The sequence below is a fragment of the Salvelinus sp. IW2-2015 genome, linkage group LG7, assembly GCF_002910315.2.
Source record: "Salvelinus sp. IW2-2015 linkage group LG7, ASM291031v2, whole genome shotgun sequence".
In the NCBI taxonomy this organism is placed as follows: domain Eukaryota; kingdom Metazoa; phylum Chordata; class Actinopteri; order Salmoniformes; family Salmonidae; genus Salvelinus; species Salvelinus sp. IW2-2015.
In genome coordinates this window covers 7,799,882-7,822,501 of record NC_036847.1, presented here as the reverse complement: position 1 = coordinate 7,822,501, position 22,620 = coordinate 7,799,882, and the positions used below count along the sequence as shown (strand labels likewise).

At 41.2% G+C, this 22,620-nt stretch overlaps 1 protein-coding gene and 2 long non-coding RNA genes across 4 annotated transcripts; 1 reads left to right on the top strand and 2 right to left on the bottom strand.

Annotated features, from left to right (window-relative positions):
* Positions 1-232: 232 nt before the first annotated feature.
* Positions 233-20,633, bottom strand: LOC111966309 (immunoglobulin superfamily member 21). 2 transcript variants are annotated; one of them, XM_023990832.3, is made up of 10 exons: positions 19,555-20,633; positions 15,911-16,023; positions 15,319-15,440; positions 15,015-15,133; positions 14,529-14,644; positions 5,888-6,428; positions 1,570-1,670; positions 1,004-1,196; positions 874-912; positions 233-770 (listed from the first exon to the last, which is right to left on the bottom strand). In XM_023990832.3, exons 1-10 carry the CDS (start codon positions 19,607-19,609, stop codon positions 694-696), a joined length of 1,476 nt encoding a protein of 491 aa, XP_023846600.1. In that variant the 5' UTR covers positions 19,610-20,633; the 3' UTR covers positions 233-693. The 2 variants fall into 2 exon arrangements, with proteins under 2 accessions (XP_023846600.1, XP_023846599.1); XM_023990831.3 differs by having other exon boundaries at positions 233-773; positions 19,555-20,630.
* Positions 2,622-5,875, bottom strand: LOC139028031 (uncharacterized). The gene is made up of 2 exons (XR_011480168.1): positions 5,522-5,875; positions 2,622-5,444 (listed from the first exon to the last, which is right to left on the bottom strand). It is a non-coding gene; the product is annotated as an uncharacterized lncRNA (long non-coding RNA).
* On the top strand, positions 14,215-15,388 carry LOC111966312 (uncharacterized). Its single transcript, XR_002877641.2, has 3 exons — positions 14,215-14,366; positions 15,024-15,170; positions 15,301-15,388. It is a non-coding gene; the product is annotated as an uncharacterized lncRNA (long non-coding RNA).
* Positions 20,634-22,620: the final 1,987 nt, after the last annotated feature.

Below are 22,620 nucleotides of genomic sequence, written 5' to 3'. Positions count from 1 at the left end.
ATATATCTCTATTTCCCGGACAGCACATATTCAAACAATACCTGTTTGGTCACATTGGCACCTTGACTCTGATTTGGTGTCGGTAAAATAAACTGGGCTGTGCATTCAAGTAGGGACCATTACCGCAGACTGTACATTTCTCTTAAAAGAATTGCAAGCATTTCAGCAAATCGAGAAAAAAAACATATCACTCTTTTTCTATGACTCTGAACAAAAATACATTTCAAGGACATTTCTTCCAACCAAACATTTATTTTATCCAAGAACTTGCTGACCAAGATATGTCAAAAACATGTCATATTGTATGTGTTCTGACCTTCAAATAACAGGACGACGGGGAAAAAGCATCTAATGCGGGCCAGCCCACATAAACTTGGTTAAAATGACCTCTAACACAGGTTGGAATCTACCATAAAACATAACCACTGTGATAGTTGGTCATAGGATGTTGAAAAAACCAAAAGGGAAGAATCAGTTAGGCAGGCAGAATGACAACATAAAAGCTTAGAAAGTTAGAATGTATGTAGTTCTCATCTTCTTTCTGACAATGTTTTTATTTTCCTAAGCTGCTTTTATGAAAAGTGAACAGTGCTTCAGCTCCAGTAGCTGGAACTGCAGATGGGGAAGTGAGTGACAGAGGAGAGACTCGAGAGACTAGTGAGACTGGAGAAGGGCAGGGGTCCATTTTGCTGTTCACGTCATCTCCCATGTCACGGCTAACATTAACAGCATGGTGGTCAGCTCCAGTGCCTCATTGCAATAGGCTGCATCTGCTAATAGAAATAAATAAGCATTAGTTCGTCTTTAGTAGAATGACTTATGTTGACCTTGCAAAGGMTTGAGTTTCCTTTTGTCCATTCTCTCTATGCATACCAACAAAATGCTGTCTCCCCTTCTTAAGTCTGGGGTTTTCTGTAAAAACAGAGAAGATAAAGTAAGTCATATGGATGAGGAGAGGGGGTAACTTGACATAGAGAACCCTTGACATAGAGAACACACACACCAAACACGATGAGCCGCGTGTGTGTGTCAGTGGATCCCAAAGGGTTCTGGGCAGTGCATCGGAACATGGAGCCGTTGAGCTCGGCTGGTACTCTCTCAAGCACCAGCTCCCTCCCATTATGGTCCTCTCTCCCGTCCAGCAAATTACCTCCCACCCTGGTCCAGGTGAACAGTGGCTCGGGGAACACCATATTCTGAAGAGTGCATGGGGAAAAGCATCCTTTGTAAATAATGTGTGTATGAGATTGAATACATTACAGCCGGACTGCACATAATCACTGATGCACAAATCACCTTGCATCCCAAATAATTACTCTGTGATCAAGATGATCGATTATGTGCCTTGCCAGCTCATCTTACTCAAACTGATCCCATCAAACACGCTGAATGACTTTCATCCAAATGTATCTACCAGTTAGCTGTATTCTATAGTCATAGAGTGACACCTGTTGGTGAAGTGTTATATTTTTGAAGAAGGTTCACTTTCAATGATTGTGATATGTGGTTGTCTTTCCTACTACAGTTGAATGCACTTATTGGTGCAAATAGCACTTCTCATGTACTCACCCCAGTGGAAGAGATCTGGAGGCCCTGAACTGTAATGCGGACAGTGTCTCCTACTTTAGCCTTACCAGGCGACATGGAGAGTTTGGGGCCCCTGGGAGCAGCTAAAGGGAAATAAAATATAAACAATCAATGTTACATATTTTTTTATCTGATCTAATCTAATCTTTAATATTTTAACAAAATTGTCACATTTACATTTTGGTCATTTAGCAGRCGCTCTTATCCGGAGCGACTTACAGTCACTGCAGTCAGTAACAAATCACTTCTATTATTTTTTCCTTATTTGTCACAAACTATTTACAAAGAAATAAATGCAGCAAGTCATCTATACTGAACAAAAATATAAATGCAAGATGCAACAATTTCAATGAGTTACAGTTCATATAAGGTAATAAATTAATTAGGCCCTAATCTATGGATTTCATGACTGGGCAAGGGCACAGCCATGGGTGGGCCTGGGAGGGCATAGGCCCACCTACTTGGGAGACAGGCCCAGCAAACAAAATGACTTTTTCCACACAAAAGGGCTTTATTACAGACAGAAATACTCCTCAGTTTAATCAGCTGTCGGGGTGGTTGGTCTCAGACAATTCCGCAGGTGAAGAAGCCGGATGTGGAGGTCCTGGGCTGGCGCGGTTACACATGGTCTGTAGTTGTGAGGCTGGTTGGACGTACTGCCAAATTCTCTAAAATGAATTTGGAGGTGGCTTATGGTGGAGAAATTAACATTCAATTCTCTGACAACAGCTCTGGTGGACATTCTTGAAGTCAGCATGCCAATTGCGAGCACCCTCAAAACGTGAGACCTCTGTGGCATTAGGTTGTGTGACAAAACTGCACATTTTAGAGTTGCTTTTCAATATCCCCAGCATAAGGTACATTGCCAGGACAAGGTGCACCTGTGTAATGATCATGCTGTTTAATCAGCTTCTTTATATGCCACACCTTTCAGGTGGATGAATTATCTTGGCCAAGGAGAAATGCTCACTAACAGGGATGTAGACAAATTTGTGCACAAAATTTGAGAGAAATAAGCTTTAAGTCCATATGGAAAATTTCGAGGATATTTTATTTCAGCTTATGAAACATGTGACACTTTACATGTTGCCTTCATATTTTTGTTCAGTATATATTCTCTGTATAAGCTTTCAGCCTATGAGTCCATTTTGTATATGAGCATGACATTCTTGGAATAGCTGTTTTTGATTATGAAAAATCTCCACTATATCTAGTAATCCACTCATACTTACTGATATGAGGTTTGCCATGTATTCATCATAAACTGATGCCCGTGGCTGTACTGCATAAAGAACATAGTGTGTGTAGGTGTGTGTGTGTGCTTATGTGATTACATATGTAACGGTGTAAAAAATAGCTGATCTGCCGTGAGATTTCTAATGCGTTTCTACGGAGAACTAATGGATGCTCTGAACAAATACTCCATTAAGGATCATCCTCATTACGTGAGTCACTGCCTCTAAATAGTCGCTGGCTGCTGCTGGATCCTGAGCTAAAGCATATGAGTACCGTATACTCCTGTAGTTAGCTGATGCTTTGGGCTGGGAAGTGATTGTTTTCTGCCATTACTGAATGCATTATCTCTAAGTATGGTTGTGTGTATATATATATATATATATATATATATTATGTATTTATTTAACCTTTATTTATCTAGGCAAGTCAGCTAAGAACAAATTCTTATTTACAATGACGGCCTACCCCGGCCGAACCCTAACCCGGACGGCGCTGGGCCAATTGTGCACCGCCCTATGGGACTCCCAATCACCACCGTTGTGATATAGCCTGGAATCGAATTGCGCCACTTGGGAGCCATATTCCCTAAATTTTGTTTTCAGATGCCACATTCCCTAAATTCAGTTTTCAGACACCATGGACATTTTCCATTAATTCAGGAAAAAATGTAATCCTATAGTGAATTTGGACTTTAACTAATATTTTGGAAATATATTATTTTGGAATATAAACCGGGTGGTTTGAGCCCTGAATACTGATTGGCTGAAAGCCGTGGTATGCTACGGGTATGATTAAAAAAAWACTTTTTACTGTTCCAATTACGTTGGTAACCAGTTTATAATMGCAATAAGGCGGGGGTTTGTGCTATATAGCCAATGTACCACTGCTAAGGGCTGTTCTTATCGCGACGCAACRCGGAGTGCCTGGATACAGACCCTCGGRCCTTATTGCTTAATTATACCATGGCGTTGTTGAATATTTATTTCTGATTGGTTTGAAGGGCATTCTAGAGTGTGCATTATTTCCCTATTACGCACAGTATATTTGCACGGTATAATTCAATGGCTATAGTTCATTCTTACATGTTCTATGTTCGAGCTGCTTTTGAAAGCAAAAGTCGTATTGAAAACATTGGTATTGTTGAATTAGATTTTCATAATGGCAAGCTAGGACTGATAGTTTGATTAGTTAAACTCGCAGGTCTGTTTGTTTGGTTACCACGGCAACTACTGTAGCTGTCTAGTATACTTGTAATGCTAGCTACTTCAGTGGATGTTGAACACATTTCTATCTAGCGGCAAATGTATTAAATTATAGCCATGGTATAAAAGGGATAATCAACTCTGGGCTCTATGCGTTCTCCGTGCAAGGTCAGTCTACAGTCGTGGCCAAAAGTTTTAAGAATGACACAAATATTAATTTTCACAGTCTGCTGCCGCAGTTTGTATGATGGCAATTTGCATATACTCCAGAATGTTATGAAGAGTGATCAGATTAATTGAAATTAATTGCAAAGTCCCTCTTTGCCATGCAAATGAACTGAATCCCCCCAAAACATTTCCACTGCATTTCAGCCCTGCCACAAAAGGACCAGCTGACATCATGTCAGTGATTCTCTCATTAACACAGGTGTGAGTGTTGACGAGGACAAGGCTGGAGATCACTCTGTCATGCTGATTGAGTTCGAATAACAGACTGGAAGCTTCAAAAGGAGGGTGGTGCTTGAAATCATTGTTCTTCCTCTGTCAACCATGGTTACCTGCAAGGAAACACGTGCCGTCATCATTGCTTTGCACAAAAAGGGCTTCACAGGCAAGGATATTGCTGCCAGTAAGATAGCACCTAAATCAACCATTTATCAGATYATCAAGAACTTCAAGGAGAACAGTTCAATTGTTGTGAAGAAGGCTTCAGGGCGCCCAAGAAAGTCCAGCAAGTGCCAGGACGGTCTCCTAAAGTTGATTCAGCTGCGGGATCGGGGCACCACCAGTACAGAGCTTGCTCAGGAATGGCARCAGGCAGGTGTGAGTGCATCTGCACGCACAGTGAGGCGAAGACTTTTGGAGGATGGCCTGGTGTCAAGAAGGGCAGCAAAGAAGCCACTTCTCTCCAGAAAAAACATCAGGGACAGACTGATATTCTGCAAAAGGTACAGGGATTGGACTGCTGAGGACTGGGGTAAAGTCATTTTCTGTGATGAATCCCCTTTCCGATTGTTTGGTGCATCCGGAAAAAAGCTTGTCCGGAGAAGACAAGGTGAGCGCTACCATCAGTGCTGTGTCATGCCAACAGTAAAGCATCCTGAGACCATTCATGTGTGGGGTTAATTCGCAGCTCACTCACAATTTTGCCTAAGATCACAGTCATGAATAAAGAATGGTACCAACACATCCTCCGAGAGCAACTTCTCCCAACCATCCAGGAACAGTTTGGTGACAAACAATGCCTTTTCCAGAATGATGGAGCACCTTGCCATAAGGCAAAAGTGATAATTAAGTGGCTCAGGGAACAAAACCTCAATATTTTGGGTCAATGGCCAGGAAACTCCCCAGACCTTAATCCCATTGAGAACTTGTGGTCAATCCTCAAGAGGCGGGAGGACAAACAAAAACCCACAAATTCTGACAAACTCCAAGCATTGATTATGCAAGAATGGACTGCCATCAGTCCGGATGTGGCCCAGAAGTTAATTGACAACATGCCAGGGCGGATTGCAGAGGTCTTGAAAAAGAAGGGTCAACACTGCAAATATTGACTCTTTGCATCAACTTCATGTAATTGTCAATAAAAGCCTTTGACACTTATGAAATGCTTGTAATTATACTTCAGTATTCCATAGTAACATCTGACAAAAAATATCTAAAGACACTGAAGCAGCAAACTTTGTGAAAATTAATATTTGTGTCATTCTCAAAACTTTTGGCCAGGACTGTACATATTCTTTCTGTTTTCAAGGAGACATTAGTATTTGGTATCCAGCTGATTTTCATGGTCAAACCAGTTTGGGAGCCTGGTATCTGAGGAAGGTAGAAGGTGGAAGGGCATGCTCTGGTCTGGTACCCACACAGAGTGACCTCAGCCTGCATGGGCATGGACAGAGCTGGATGCTTGACCTCGCAGCTGAACAGGGCGTCGTTGTCCAGTTGGGGGTTGAGGCTCCAGGTGAGCATGGCTCTGACCTCCATGGTGCCATCGCTGGAGACCTGCCGCCTGTGCTGGAAGTAGTAGAGCGGGTCTGTGCTCTGCACCCAGCGGGGGAACTCCCGGCTTACCACCGTCTCTGGGATCACCTCCGTGGTGGTGGGGCTGGGCTCAGACCCCTCCACACCGCCAGGCTCCCCCAGGGCCCCTGGTTCCTCCCCGGCCCCTCCTGTCTTCCCTGTCCCTCTGGTCCCAGGGGTGTCATGATCCAGACGGGGGGGCTTCCCCTGGTCCTGGTCCAGCAGGGAGAGGGACTTCTTCAGCTTGGTGTCATCCAGATCTCTGCTGATCAGGGGCCTAGAGCTCCGTAGACCTGCCAGGCCCCTTCCCTGGGACTGGCCCCCACCACCCTCCATAATAGAGGGAAACACCTCGATCAGCTCGCTGTCACGCTTGAAGTACACCTGAGAGGGGAACGACATCGTAAGAGCCCGTAACAACCAAGAACACTAATCATTTCAACAGTGCAGTGAGTGTTCTTACTTCAAAATATATTCTAGTAGGAGTACTTTTGAGTAGTTTGCATGTGGGTAGCCAAGGAACTCTCAACTCTTCTTTTATATCGAGGCCATCAGTCGATTCTTGTAAAAATGTAGATTCTGAAAACGCTTACCTGTACCTATGTTCGTCCTTTAAAACTGCGATCCTTTCGCGGGGTCCTGAAATTCATACTTTTAATAAAAATATTTAGCAAATACAACCATCACCTTTTTCCTCATTGCTCGTACTACTTAAACTGAGATTCAATTAGACCTGTGCTATCCAGTATCATTGGGAAGTACCTACCCCATTGAAGTTGACATTTTAAGTGGTTACGGTAAGAGTTTAGGTTAGGGTTAGGTATGGTTATGGTTACAGTTAAGGTAAGGTTAGGATATCCCGGATAGCACGGACCCAATCTCAGTTTACGTAGTACGTGCAATGAGGACATTTTTATTTATTTATATTAACAAACAAATATCAACAAACAAAAGAGGAATAGTCACATGCAATACAAATAAAGCATACATACTAACTTTTTACAATGCCACAAGCATACATAAACTTGTTCCATGGCCAGGAATCCTAAACAAAGAAATGGTATTCATAAATAATACAAGTTTAAATTGCCTTTTTGTTTTCCATTTTAGTTAAGTAGTGCCATATTGTTTAAATTCATTTATAAAGTAAAAAAACTAACATTTTGAATTAGACCATTTGCATGTGTGAATATTAAATGTACCTAATATTATTAGCAGTTGAATGAAATATACTACATCTTTATCAACGTCAGAATTTCTCAAATAAATCATTACATCAAAACCATTAAATTGTACAACCTATCATGTTTTCTTTGTAACAAAGTTCTTTATGTCAATCCTAAAAAATCTACTATAAATACAGGTAAAGAACAAATAAAAAATGATATCCTTCTCCATTCCAAAGAAATCACAATAATAGTCAATATTCAGTTTGCATCTTTCTAAAACATGTTTCACAGGATAAATGATATGTAACATTTTAGATGAAACTTCATTTACCTTGTTAATGATACAATATTTGTTWGGAATTTCCTATGCTTTCCCCCATTGTATATCACCATAGATAAAAAATCTTGCTGAGGGAAATGTAGTATCACAGACAATATTCCTAATCTGTTTATTACAACATTTATCTTTGAGGGTATTAATTTAGCTAATTAATATATTATTTTCATTTAAATCTACTTACATCAACCATAGAGGAATACAAAAATTATAACAAACCCCCCATTGGAATTGCATCAAAAACAATTGCATATTGTTTCGGGGTTATTGGAATTATAAATTTAGGAAGAAATTCCCCATATGAGATATCATCCTCATTCAGTAACTAGCCAACCAAAATTATTTTATTCCCAAACCAGTTACAAAAAAAGAGACATACAATTTAAAAATATCTTTGATTGTTTCATAGAAAGTATCTGTCTGGGTAAAAAGGACGTTTATATGCTAACATCCAAGCTAAAAGTGCCTGATTATGGAATTCGGCCAATTCTACAGGGGTTTTATCAACATCAAAATTACACCGAAGCAGAAATTCTAAACCAGCAACAGAGTCAAATAACTACTTAGGGAAGACATTCCAAATACTGTTCTGGTTCTTAATATACTTCAAAATAATATTTATTTTGAAAGTGCTACAGTTGAAGTCAGAAGTTTACATACACCTTAGCCAAATACATTTAAACTCAGTTTTTCAGAATTATTTATTTCAGCTTTTATTTCTTTCATCACATTCCCAGTGGGTCAGAAGTGTACATACACTCAATTAGTATTTGGTAGCGTTGCCTTTAAATTGTTTAACTTGGGTCAAACGTTTCGGGTAGTCTTCCACAAGCTTCGTGAATTTTGGCCCATTCCTCCTGACAGAGCTGGAGTAACTGAGTCAGGTTTGTAGACCTCCTTGCTTGCACACGCTTTTTCAGTTCTGCCCACACATTTTCTACAGGATTGAAGTCAGGATTTGTGATGGCCACTCCAATACCTTGACTTTGTTGTTCTTAAGCCATTTTGTCACAACTTTGGAAGTATGCTGATATCATTGTCCATTTGGAAGGCCCATTTCAAATCAAATCAAAGTTTATTTGTCACGTGCACTGAATACAACAGGTATATGTAGACCTTACAGTGAAAYGCTTACTTACAGGCTCTAACCAATAGTGCAAAAAAAAGTATTAGGTGAACAATAGGTAGGTAAAGAAATAAAACAACAGTAAAAAGACAGGCTATATACAGTAGCGAGGCTATAAAAGTAGCGAGGCTACATACAGACACCGGTTAGTCAGGCTGATTTGCAACCAAGCTTTAACTTCCTGACTGATGTCTTGAGATGTTGCTTCAATATATCCACATACTTTTCCTACCTCATAATGGCATCTATTTTGTGAAGTGCACCAGTCCCTCCTGCAGCAAAGCACCCCCACAACATGATGCTGCCACCCCCGTGCTTCACGGTTGGGATGGTGTTCTTCGGCTTGCAAGCCACCCCCTTTTTCCTCCAAACATAATGATGGTCATTATGGTTTCATCAGACTAGAGAACATTTCTCCAAAAAGTACGATCTTTGTCCCCATGTGCAGTTGCAAACCGTAGTCTGGCTTTTTTATGGCGGTTTTGGAGCAGTGGCTTCTTCCTTGCTGAGCGGCCTTTCAGGTTATGTCTATATAGGACTCATTTTACTGTGGATATAGATACTTTTGTACCTGTTTCCTCCAACATCTTCACAAGGTCCTTTGCTGTTGTTCTGGGATTGATTTGCACTTTTCGCACCAAACTACATTCATCTCTAGGAGACAGAACGCTTCTCCTTCCTGAGCAGTATGRCGGCTGCGTGGTCCCATGGTGTTTATACTTGCGTACTATGGTTTGTACAGATGAACGTGGTATCTTCAGGCGTTTGGAAATTGCTCCCAAGGATGAACCAGATTTATGGAGGTCTACAATTTTTTCCTGATGTCTTGGCTGATTTCTTTTGATTTTCCCATGATGTCAAGCAAAGAGACACTGAGTTTGAAGGTAGGCCTTGAAATACATCCACAGGTACACCTCCAATTGACTCAAATTATGTCAATTAGCCTATCAGAAGTTTCTAAAGMCATGACATCATTTTCTGGAATTCTCCAAGCTGTTTAAAGGCACAGTCAACTTAGTGTATGTAAACTTCTGACCCACTGGAATTGTGATAAAGTGAATAATAAGTGAAATAATCTGTCTGTAAACAATTGTTGGAAAACTGACTTGTGTCATGCACACAGTATATGTCCTAACCGACTTGCCAAAACTATAGTTAGAAATTTGTGGAGTGGTTGAAAAACGAGTTTTAAATGACTCCAACCTAAGTGTATGTAAACTTCCGACTTCAACTGTAGTTAGAATATTGAAATCAAAAACCTCAAGTCATCCTTGTTCTTGGGTATTACTGAGAATATCTTTCCGTAGATGGTGAGGCTTGTTCCTCAAAATAAGATGATAAAGAATCTTATCTAAGTCCTCTTCAATTTTAGTGGGTAAGTCAAGTGATAGAGAGACATAAACCGACCTGGATAACCCGTCAGCTTTGGAGAATAAAACCTGACCATATTATGAAATATCTCTCAGTAACCAGAGTTTAAATTTCTTCTTGGTTTTCTCAATAATTGGGTTAAAGTTTAAATTACTCTTTTGTTTTTCATCCTTGCATATAACAATTCCAAGATAAGTTACCTTATCTTTAACTGGGATACCATATAGTTCCTGTAAAACACAATCCTTTAGTGGAAATAAGACTGATTTATTGATATAAATTTTCAAACCTGAAACCAATAACAACTCTTCAATACAGGAAACTGCTTTAGAAAACTCATTCTGGTCTCTCAAAAATATGGTGATATCAGCCAGTTGACATAGTTTAAATTCCTGCTGAAATACATTGAAAACTCCCTTTCTTGATATGAAGAGCCATAATTTGAGTAACCAATAAAAATACAAATGGACTAATTGGCCAGCCCTGCCTAATGCCACACYCAATATCAAATCTTTGGGATGTCCAGTGAGCTAATTTCACAGATCTAGTACAACTACTGTGTAAAGTTTGGACTGCTTAAAAAAAAAAAAATCACTAAACCAAACCAATAAAACAGATTGCTTTGAACATAAACTAATATGCTACAGTGTCAAAAGCTTTATAAAAATCAACAAACATGCGAAAACTATCAAGGATGAGGTCCTTATAGTCAATCATATCCAAGATCAAACTGAGGTTACTACTAATGTGTCAGCCATACATAAAACCATATTGTTCTTCATCAATTATATGATGTAAGCCTTGTTTCAACCTCTTAGCAAATACATTGGCAAATAACTTTCCATCATTATTCAACAAGCTAATCCTTATTAGGTTTGGGAGTCAAAGTAATTACACTGTGCTTTACGGAAGCCGGTAACTCCCCTTTTTCTTGAAACATAGCACGAATGAAAGAAATCAATCGATCATTGAATGTTTTATAGAACTTGCTTGTTAAACCATACTTTCCAGGGGATCTATTGTCCTTAAGGCTTTAAAATACAATATTGTATCTCAATTTTGATAACTCATCATCACAAATATCCCTGAAATCATGATCTATCTTCTGAGCAGTGTTCGCTACATTGTCTAATAAAGAATCCATATTGGAAGTTGGCTGGGCTGATGTATAAATATTCTGATAAAACTGGGCAACAAACTGAGAGATTTCTTTTGGATTTTCATTGGGAGAATTATTGATCATTCATTTACATACGGAAGACATTTCGCCTGCCCTTTTTCCAAAATTAATGAAATATTTTGCATTTTTCTCTCCCTCTTCCATCCATTTTTGTCTTGATCTTACAAATGCTCCCCGGGCCTTTTCCTTGTAGATACAGTAACTGCATTTGCAGTGATGATAGCTCCAGTAATTCCTGATTAGTTAGATCATTTTTGTTGTTGTTGTATAATCCATTATTCCCTTTATGATGTTATATTCTTTCTCGCTCTTGTCACAAGTAATTAATTTCCCCATTGAAAAAGCCAAAACCCTTATATCAAATTTCATCAGTTCCCAGTAACTTCCAAACGTATTCATAACACACTCGCAGTTCTAATATTTATCAAATCAAATCAAATTTTWGTAGCCACATGCGCCAAATACAACAGTTGTAGACCTTACAGTGAAATGCTTACTTACAAGCCCCCAACCAACAATGCAGTTTAAAAAAAATACAGATAAGAATAAGAGCTAAAAGTAACAAGTAATTAAAAAGCAGCAGTAAGACTATATACAGGAGCGAGACTATATACAGGGGAGTACCGATACACAGAGTCAATGTGCGGCGACACCGGTTAGTTGAGGTAGTGTGTACATGTAGGTAGAGTTATTAAAGTGACTACGCATAGATGACAACAGAGAGTAGCAGTGGTGTAAAGACGGGGTGAGAGTGGATGGAGCACTGCAAATAGTCTGGGTAGACATTTGATTAGCTGTTCAGGAGTCTTATGGCTTGGGGGTAGAAGCTGTTTAGAAGCCTCTTGGACCTAGACTTGGCGCTCCGGTACCGCTTGCCGTGCGGTAGCAGAGAGAACAGTCTATGACTAGGGTTGCTGGAGCCTTTGACAATTTTAGGGCCTTCCTCTGACACTGCCTGGTATAGAGGTCCTGGATGGCAGGAAGCTTGGCCCCAGTGATGTACTGGGCCGTTTCGCACTACCCTCTGTAGTGCCTTGCGGTCGGAGGCCGAGAAGTTGCCAAACCAGGCAGTGATGCAACCAGTCAGGATGCTCTCGATGGTGCAGCTGTAGAACCTTTTGAGGATCTGAGGACCCATGCCAAATATTTTCAGTCTCCTGAGGGGGAATCGGTATTGTCCTGCCCTCTTCATGACTGTCTTGGTGTGCTTGGACCATGTTAGTTTGTTGGTGATGTGGACACCAAGGAACTTGAAGCTCTCAACCTGCTTCACTGCAGCCCCGTCAATGAGAATGGGGGAGTGCTCGGTCCTCTTTTTCCTGTAGTCCACAATCATCCCCTTTGTCTTGATCACATTGAGAGTGAGGTTGTTGTCCTGGCACCACACAGCCAGGTCTCTGACCTCCTCCCTATAGGCTGTCTCGTCATTGTCGGTGATCAGGCCTAACACTGTTGTGTCATCGGCAAATTTAATGATGGTGTTGGAGTCATGCTTGGCCATGCAGTCATGAGTGAACAGGGAGTACAGGAGGGGACTGAGCTCGCACCCCTGAGGGGCCCCYGTGTTGAGGATCAGCGTGGCGGATGTGTTGTTACCTACCCTTACAACCTGGGGGAGGCCCGTCAGGAAGTCCAGTTGCAGAGGGAGGTGTTTAGTCCCAGGGTCCTTAGTGGTAAAGGGCAGTGTGGAGTGCAATAAAGATTGCATCATCTGTGGATCTGTTGGGGCGGCATGCACATTAGAGTGGGTCTAGGGTTTCTGGGATGATGGTGTTGATGTGAGCCATGACCAGCCTTTCAAAGCACTTCATGGCTACAGACGTGAGTGCTATGGGTCGGTAGTCATTTAGGCAGGTTACCTTAGTGTTCTTAGGCACAGGAACTATGGTGGTCTGCTTGAAACATGTTGGTATTACAAACTCGGACAAGGAAAGGTTGAAAATGTCAGTGAAGACACTTGCCAGTTGGTTTGCGCCAGTTGGTTTAGAAGTTATTTTCGGTCATAAGAGACGGTAGCGGCAACATTATGTACAAAATAAGGAAAAAAATATGTTACAAACAACGCAAATAAACGAACAAAAAAGCACAATTGGCTGTAAAACGTCTGCCTTCTTCTCCGGCGCCATCTGGGTAAGTAAATACTCTGAACCAGCAGTACACAACACTGAAAACGCAGGTTGCAAAGCTGCAACAGCCTTCCGCTCGGCCTCCGGAACTGTTGACCTGCAAATGTCCTTCACTTTTGCTTTGATGTTCTCTTTTTGCGATTCCACAAATTTATGATTCCATCTCTGACTGTACCGGTCAGTCTTGTTAACCTTTGACTCTATTTCTGTGAATTTCTTCTCCTGTTTTGCAACCTGAGTTTTCAGTGTTGCGTACTGCTGCTTCAGAGTATTTACTTCCTCAGCATGGTAATCAATCACTTTCTTCAGGTTAACGATGATGACAGTGTTCTTTTTCACAAAGTCCATGATGTCATCTGCTCTCTATTTGATGTTAGCCGTGAGGATGCAGACGATGTTGTCCTGTAGCTGGCTCATTGATGGTTCCCTTCTCTGCCTCTTTGGAAGTTGCTTTGTGGTATTTGGGTATGAATCACATTCACCCCCCTTTTCTACACTACAACCATATGAATGAGTTTCAGCAATGGCTTTTTCTCCTTGAAAGTCGCAGCATCCATTATCTCAGCAACAGTTTGGTTATGTCCTGACTCCATGCTGCTAGCTGAAACTTTTCGATAACTATCGTAGCTAACTTGTTCGTTGGAAATCATCAAAATATTTAAATGASTTGATTAATTAAACTTATTCGAAATAGCTACACTGTATGGCTATATATATTTATTTAGTTTTGCAACTGCAGCCTACATTTATAAACTTTGTGAGAAAACCCTAAAATTGTTCCTCAGCTAGACATTTTACTACCTCCTATGSCACCATCTTGAGCGCCCTCCCAGTTGTAAAGGACAAACATAGTGTAACGACCCTGGGTTTATAAGAGCGGATATCGACTCTACCACTTGTGCATTCCTTTGTGGCACATTCGATAGCGTTTGTGGCACAGTCGATAGTGCGCTGGACTTCGGGCTAAAAGGTCGAGGGTTCGAGACCTGCTCCCTGCTGTTTCATTACAATAGGTACAGGTAACTGTTTTCAGTATTTACATTTTTACAAGAATTGACAGATGGTAACTCAATGTTGTTGCTAGCAAATCGCGGTACCAAAAAAACTCAACTCCGCCTCGATATAAGAAGAGAACGGAGTTGAGCGTTCCTCAGCTAGCATGTGGGCAAACTCACCATAGGGGCTGGCTTTCCTCCCATGACGATGCAGATTAGAGTGAAGTTCTGGGCCTCGTAGCGATTGAAGGGGGCCGGGCAGTCTGCTGCCACTACAGAGATGGATTTAGGCGGCACTATGGAGGAAAAGAAGGAGCCTGGGACTAAAACGACAAAACCATCCACATATAGGCAAAGTTTGTATAGTATTTTCAGTTACCACCCTCCCAGTATTTCCCGAAGGGCAACTTAAAAAAAAAAAAACTAAACTAAAACATGTTTTTCATGTCTGTACTTGATGACAGAAAGTAGTCTTCTGTGCATTTCCTACATCTCAACAGTAGAGGGAGGCAGGTGATAAAAATGCTGATAGTGGTGGTAATGAAAATGGCTAAAACACAAAAGAATCGTGGATGCAGGACAAAGGCTACAAAACCTTCCATCGACAAAATCCTATCCAATACCACATGATCATATCAATATAACATGAATTCTCTTGAATTGTACCCATGACAGTGAGCACAATGGTGCCTGAGGCTAAGACCACCCTGTCTCTAGAGGCCTTGTCGTAGATCCCCACATGGCACTCATATGGTCCATCATCTTCCATCTGCACCTCAGGGAGCCTGGCAACACAACAGCAAACCCAGGAAGATAACACAGGTACAAGATAGGAGTTTTACAGCACTTTCCCATACACTCAAAGCCTTTATAAGATCAAATAAAAAAGGCAAGATAAGCCTACACTTGCAAGTGAAAACACTGACCAATGCTCTTTTTCTTGAGGCTGCAGACTACTGGTCAAGCTTACCGAACAGTTGATTGGTAGACCAGGTCTTCTCGTCTGCGGAAGTCCTCCATATGGGAGAAGTTGCTGTTGTACATGGCATCGTAGGTGAAGATCTTCTGCTTGGCACTGCCACCTTCTGTCACCTAGAAAGTTAAAGAATACATCACACACCCTGGGCATGTCAATAATAAACAAGCTTTCTATACAAAACTATCAATGCACACAGTTATTATTTTCCAATTCATGAAGCCTAGAGAGATTTGAAGCCTCTTCTTTAATCAGTTTAGTTAGTTGTTACTAGATGTGAATTTCACAGTGGGGAGTTAATGGGAATTTGAAGTGAATTTTCACAAGGAGCTTATTATAATAATAATTTAAGAAACCTTATCAAACCTAGTAGCTCTTCAGAAGTCAGATAGCTTGTTATGTACTGTATCTAAAGCTCTGTCTCTTCTGAACAAAGCTTTGATGCGTTTTAATTGAAGTGTCAAAGGAAAACAGTAGATAACAATGTCGGTCTAGTCAAAAACATCTCATGGAAGTAAACACAAAATATGTGCTGTTGCAAACAACCATACGGTTCATTCGGGGACACCAAGGCAACCCTACTCACCCGAAACCACACAATCTCTCGCAGGTTGCCATCTGTCCTGAAATTGCACTTGAGTGTCACCGTGTCTCCAATGACAACGGGAGGGAGGGACTCAAGAGTGACCGTTAAATAGCCTGTGGTTCAAAGACAACAAGTAAAATATCTGTTACACAGATTTCCACACGTATTTCTCCCCACAATGTATAGTCCACTCCCTTCTATGAAACCCATAGCATAAACCAGCGCAAAACATGCTATAGGCATTCATTAGACATAGAATAGAACAACGTTATGATTCCTAATGGCAAAATCAAAGATTGTTGCTATACTTCTCAAATGACCATACCTCCCTCTCTCTGTAGCGTTGGGAATCAAACCTTACCAGCTAGCTGTAATGGATTATTAATAGTGCATTATCAAGGTTATGTAGCCAAAGCATCATCTATTTTGTCTCATGCAGGCAATTACAAGTTGGGATAGCAATATAATGTACACACTTTTTCCCCATTTACTTTAAGGATTCATTATTGTCTTGTTCATTCATTAATTGCAGTGCTGATTTTACACACATTTTCAGAAATGTGTCTTCACATGGTATTAAAATGTGTATCTTATCCGTCCACTGTGTCCGCATTGTGACCACATTTCATGGTCCCTCCCTGTATGCAAATAATTTCACAGCTTTTCTTTCAAAATCTAATTTATTTGAAGACATATTGTCAATGGTAACACCTGTCAAKGMTTTTATAGGGCGGGATAATGATGATTTAAATGGTTTCACTGTCCAGATCTGTCTACACTTGTAAGATATCCAGACACAATGCGTGCCTGACYACCTCCGGAGGTGGTCAGGAAGATCTGATCACAATCAGATCATAATGCGTCTCTTAATCATCTACACCTGTCTAAAAATGTTGGTACAATCAGAATGTGGACCAGAGCAGGACAAAGGATGCATGTTAAAACCAGTGGCACCACTAGTGCATGTTGATGGTACTCTTTTTCTCCCATTGGTGTGGTCTTAGTGTGTGCTAAGTGCTGTGGCTCTGTCGGGGTAAAAAGGTCAGAATGATGAATTAAAAGCCAACCTGTCTCCTAAACAAGTCAAGAGAGGATATAGTGCTTAGAAGCACTAATCTCTATCTCTACCCTGCACAGGCATCTGAGGCCACAGAAACCTAGTAGCAACCTCATTCTCTGAGAATTTATACACTGTAATGAATGATATGTTTTCATTTGCACTTTCATAAGCGCATTCTGTGGCAGAAAGAATCTCAACTAGCTTTCCCTTAAGTAAATATTGTGAGTGTTGTAGGCTGCGTTTAGACAGGCAGCACAATTCTGAAACTTTTTTCACTAATTGGTCTTTTGACCAATCAGATAATCTCTGAAAAAAGATCTGATGTGATTGGTCAAAAGACCAAATAGGCTGCTTTTATACAGGGAGCCCAATTCAGATTTTTTGGTCCTTTCACATCAGATATTTTTCAGAGCTGTTCTGGTTGGTCAAAAGAATAATTAGTGAAAAAAAGATCAGAATTGGTGCTGCCTGTGTAAACGTAGCCACGGTGTTATATAATAATGCCAGTGTAGCATTCCAGCCCCTCCCTCCCACCTTGGCCTCTACACCCTGACATCATGGTGGATTATTTTTCACCATGTTTTTCCCGCTAATCCCCCAGCTTTTCATCTACAGACCCAGCCATTCGGCACATCGCTCKGCGTCCTGCTCCAGATACTACATGGATGGGAGGAGAGGGCTGGAGGGTCTTGTGCTACATACTCACATTAAAAACATAAAAAATAAACAGCAGCTCCTTGGAGCAAAGAGAGCTGACACTCAACTCTGTAAGCGTGAGTCCTGTAGGTGAAGGCAAATATTTTTTAACTCGGGTGTTTTTATGATGTCTGTCGACATTTCTTAAAGCGGCCATTCCCACTAAGAATCTACAATCCATATCTACAATCCAAATCAATCCAAATAGATTATATGGTGATCAGAGAATTAGAGCCTGGCGTTGTGAGTCTTGATTCTTCTGAAAATGGGCTCACTCAAGGCATAATGTGGTTGATCCCTACAAGCATTAACTCAGCTACTTGCAATGGGAGGGGGGGGGGGGGGGGGGTGAATAAAGCACAGACAGAAAGGCAGCAAGAGATGACTATCTCTCTCGTTCTCTCTCCCACTCACAGACCAAGTTGATCTCACGAGCCGCTGGAGGTGGAGTGCCATTCTCTGGAAGGGCAATGACTAAAAGACCCAGACACACGCACGCACGCACACACACACACACACACACACACACACACACACACACACAGATGCTTGAAATAATACATATCCTCCTGTTTTTGTTGCTGGCATTGTGTTGGGGCCTAGAGCCTTGGGGCAGTGGAATTTAATCATTTTAGAGGACAGATTACCTGTAAAATGGGTCAGCCAAACAAACAGCCTTTATCCCTCAGATAATCAATCAAAAATCTGGGTGGGGTAACTAGGACTGTGACATCATAGCCTCACTGGCAGCAGGCAACTTTTGTTTACATCAAACATGTATTAATATGAGCACTCAATGTACAGACACTGAAGCAAATCTCCTCAAGGACAAAGATCTTCAACTAATCCTTTTGGATGGCTGTCAATGACTTGACACTGTTTGTAGTCAATCTAGGCTACTGTGTAATGAGTTTCAAACATGTAATCAAAGAACATCTACACCCTATAATCATTGGAAAGTTAATTCTGCAGGGTTGAGAGCTTTAGCCTATCACATAAGTATGTGTCTGTTTGCATGTGTATATATATATATATATATACTGAACAAAAATATAAACGCAACATGCAACAATTTCAAAGATTTCACATGACTGGGCAGGGGTGCAGCCATGGGTGGGTTTTGGAGGGCATAGGCCCACCCACTGGGGAGCCAGGCCCAGCCAATCAACAACAAAAAAATTGACAACAGAAGGGCTTTATTACAGAAAGAAATACTCCTCAGAACCCCTCCCCCCCCCTTCAGATAGGAAACCGGATGTGGAGGTCCTGAGCTGGCGTGGTTACATGTGGTCTGCGGTTGTAAGGCTGGTTGGATGTAATGCCAAATTCTCTAAAATAAYGTTAGAGGCAGCTTATGATACAGAAAATGAACATTACATTCTCCGGCAACAGCTCTGGTGGACATTCCTGCAGTCACCACGCTCCCTCAACTTGAGACATCTGTGGCATTGTGTTGTGTGACAGAACTGCACATTTTAAAGTGGCCTTTTATTGTCGCCAGCACAATTGTAATGATCWTGCTGTTTAATCAGCTTCTTGMTATGCCACWMCTGTCAGGTGGATGGATTATCTTGGCAAAGGAGAAATGCTCACTWAMAGGGATGTAAACAAATGTGTGYACAACATTTGAGAGAAATAASCTTTTTCTGTGTATGGAACATTTCTGGGATTTTTTATTTCAGTTAATGAAACATGGGACCAGCACTTTACATGTTGCGTTTTATATTTTTGTTCAGAGTATATATAAGTATGTGTATCTATATATGTACTGTATGTGTGTATATATATTTAGGTGAAATAGTCTACTGCATTGAGCTTTAGAAATAAAATAAAAACGTTTTAGCTAATAAGAACAAAATGCTCCTTATAGTATAAAAAACAGACTTACCAACTGCTAAATCCAAAATATATACGATGAGACATTGAGAAAAAGCACAACTCATCTTCACCGTTAGTGTGTGAGGTCAAGTTTACATTCCATCTACTTTTAGGCGAAAAATCACCGATAATGTGTCATCCACCGTGTCTGCGGCACGGGGTCGGGTGCCCTTTCGGAACGCTTCATTCTGCACCGGAACGCAGACCTACTTTTCTGTTTCTGTCAAGCGAGCAGTGAGAAAAATATGTCCTCTTCCCGTTATTAACTCCTGAATAGTCAGAGGATTAAAAAAAGGAACAGATTTGAATGAACTCTCTCAACACACGCCACACGCTTAAGAGCGCGCACACAAGAACAGATAGGCGCGCCAAATCCTATCAGGAGACAGACAGTTGCCTCATGTTWGTGCTATGAAATATAGGCAAAATAGCTCATTATTCGTTTAGATTATTTATTTGCATGCAATTAAATAAAACGTTGGCTACAGTATAAAATAGGGACATACGTTGAGGGGGAAAAAGCATGTAGCCGCTCTGTGTCCAAGATAACAGTATATTCGCTYGTACCTCAACTGCCTCCCAAAGTCATTCACTGAGTTTGCAAAAAATCCCAAATTAGAAAAAATGAAGAGCTTGAAGACCATGAACTATTTATTCCAATAACAACGTGACATACTGTAAAACGAACTGTCCAATAAGTACCTTCAAATAAGTTCCTTCAATAAACAGTGTGTTTATTGAAATGGAAACCAGGACATTTAAAACAATTCTCGCAGAATAAAAGGACAGGACATTATTACACAGAGTATGTTGATCATCAAGTTGATTTATGACAAATTGTATATGTAGAATTCCCTTTCTCCCAAAAGTGGGATACATATCAGTGGTGTGCTGTACCTATAATTTACATTAAGTTCACCGGTAACATTTTCCATTAATGTACACTGTAGCCCTGTCCTGCAGTCAATCACCAAAAGCGCCCTCTTTGGCCTCATGGGTGGAATTGTATTAATATTTTTCATAATTTCATAATTAATMAAGCTTATTGTAAAAAAACACGGACAAATCCGATCTTTCTATGTCAAACAATGTTGTTATATTTCAGTCTTCTGTGATGTATACAAAGTGTAATATTGGGATGCAAACTCAAAATTGAATACATTTCAACTCTATATCTGACATGGTACAGGTGCYTTCTTTATTTTAAGCCCATAAATATGTGTGTGAGGTGTATACTTTTTTTCAAAATAGATTTGTTTAAGAATACCAAGAATCACAATGATTTWGCCCACTGCAGTAATTAAGGGGTTGTAAATGTTTTATAAGTCATTCATACACATGCCCCCATACACCCTGCCTATACAATACCACTAGCTGTCATGTTCTGTGTTAGCAAAACACATGATACACTGGCAAAATGAGKGAATTAGAAAGACAACAAGCAAATCCAATCTTATGTTCATAACTGTCACTTTTCAATTAATTGTCAATTATCCTTTTTCTAAGAACACGCTTAAAAGATATGCAAAGTCATATTTGGTGAGCCTCCTCAAATCACATTTGACAAGACCCCCTGGTCTAGATCTGCCAGACTGAAGCAGCATCTGGTTGGAAGAGTGCATGTTAARAGTTTAGAGTTCCCTCAGATGGGACTCCGACGTGGCCCCAGGGCCTGAAACATGTCAGACAGTTTGAAGCAGCAGCACACCACTAGACTCCATCCAGAGCTCCAACCACCAAGGTAGTAGAGGAATGTACCATAGTGTATAGCCCTTCCTGAAACAGTCTAGTCTACCATCCTGAAATATATTGCTTAATAGTGTCTCTTCTTACTAGAGCACGCAATACATCAGGTGAGAGGGAGGAGCCATCTCTCACAACATCCAATCAGACTTTTTCTCTACTGCTAGTGGGAGTTGACAAACCATGAGCGTACTTTCATCTGGGACCCCATTGGCTCCCTAAGCCTACGGGACCACCTGCGGCAGCCAAGGTCACCTTGTCTTTCCCACTCCCCTCCCTGGCTGGGGGCTGCCCCCGCACCCACACGTCAGGGTCTTCGCTCAGCTCGTAGATGGAGTCGTCCTGGGGGGAGGAGCAGTCCGGTTGAGCATGTCTGGGGACAGGGTGCTGGAGGTGGCCACAGTGAGTGTTTGGAGACGTCATCCTTTACCTGTGGGACAAACAGCACACAAGGCCTCGGTTAGAAAACACAGCCTGATTGGTTGATTGGTGGGTGGGTTGGTTGGTTGGACACAGTCAAGATGGCGCCGACAGAGAGGGCTTATAGTTCTTAGGAAACTTTGCAGTATTTTTAAAAATGTATTATTTCTTACATTGTTAGCCCAGAAAATGTTATGTCTCATTACATACAGCCGGGAAGAACTATTTGATATCAGAGTGGCGGTAACTCACCAGCACTACCAGCATTACAACCAGGAATATGACTTTCCCAAAGCGGATTGTTTGTTCGCACCACCCAGGGCAATTGAACTGATTCCAGAGGCCGACCCAAAAACAACGCCGACTTAGGAGGCGCGCACACCACCCACCGCTTCCGAGTATATTACTCGCTAATGTTCAGTCCCTGGATAACAAAGTTGATGAGATCAGGGCAAGGGTTTCTTTCCAGAGACATCAGGGATTGTATTATTGTAACTCTGTTTCACGGAAACATGGCTCTTTCAGGATATACTGTCGGAGTTCGGTCCAGCCATCTGGATTCTCAGTTCATCGCGGAGACAGGAATAAACATCTCTCTGGGAAGAAGAAGGGTGGGTGTGTATGTTTCATGATTGACGACTCATGGTGTAATTGTGATAACATACAGGAACTCAAGTCCTTTTGTTCACCCGACCTAGAATACCTCACAATCAAATGCAGACCATATTATCTCCCAAGAGAATTTACTTTGATTATAGTCACAGCCATGTACACCCCCCCCCCCCTGGGATATGTCCCAGGTTGCTTCAGAGAATAATATTGACAAATTCACTGAAACGGTAACTGAGTTTATCGGGAAGTGTATAGGAAATTGTACCCACTGTTGTACCCACTGTGACTATTAAAACCTACC

Bases quoted from the DNA above. Each gene is read 5' to 3' on its own strand.
- LOC111966309 (XM_023990831.3), bottom strand. From the start codon at position 19,609: ATGAGTTGTGCTTTTTCTCAATGTCTCATCGTATATATTTTGGATTTA. The intron at 16,024-19,554 runs GTAAGTCTGTTT...TTTGAACCACAG, and splicing joins TATTTTGGATTTAGCAGTTG to GCTATTTAACGGTCACTCTT. The intron at 14,645-15,014 runs GTACAATTCAAG...TTTCCTCCATAG, and splicing joins CATTGTGCTCACTGTCATGG to TGCCGCCTAAATCCATCTCT.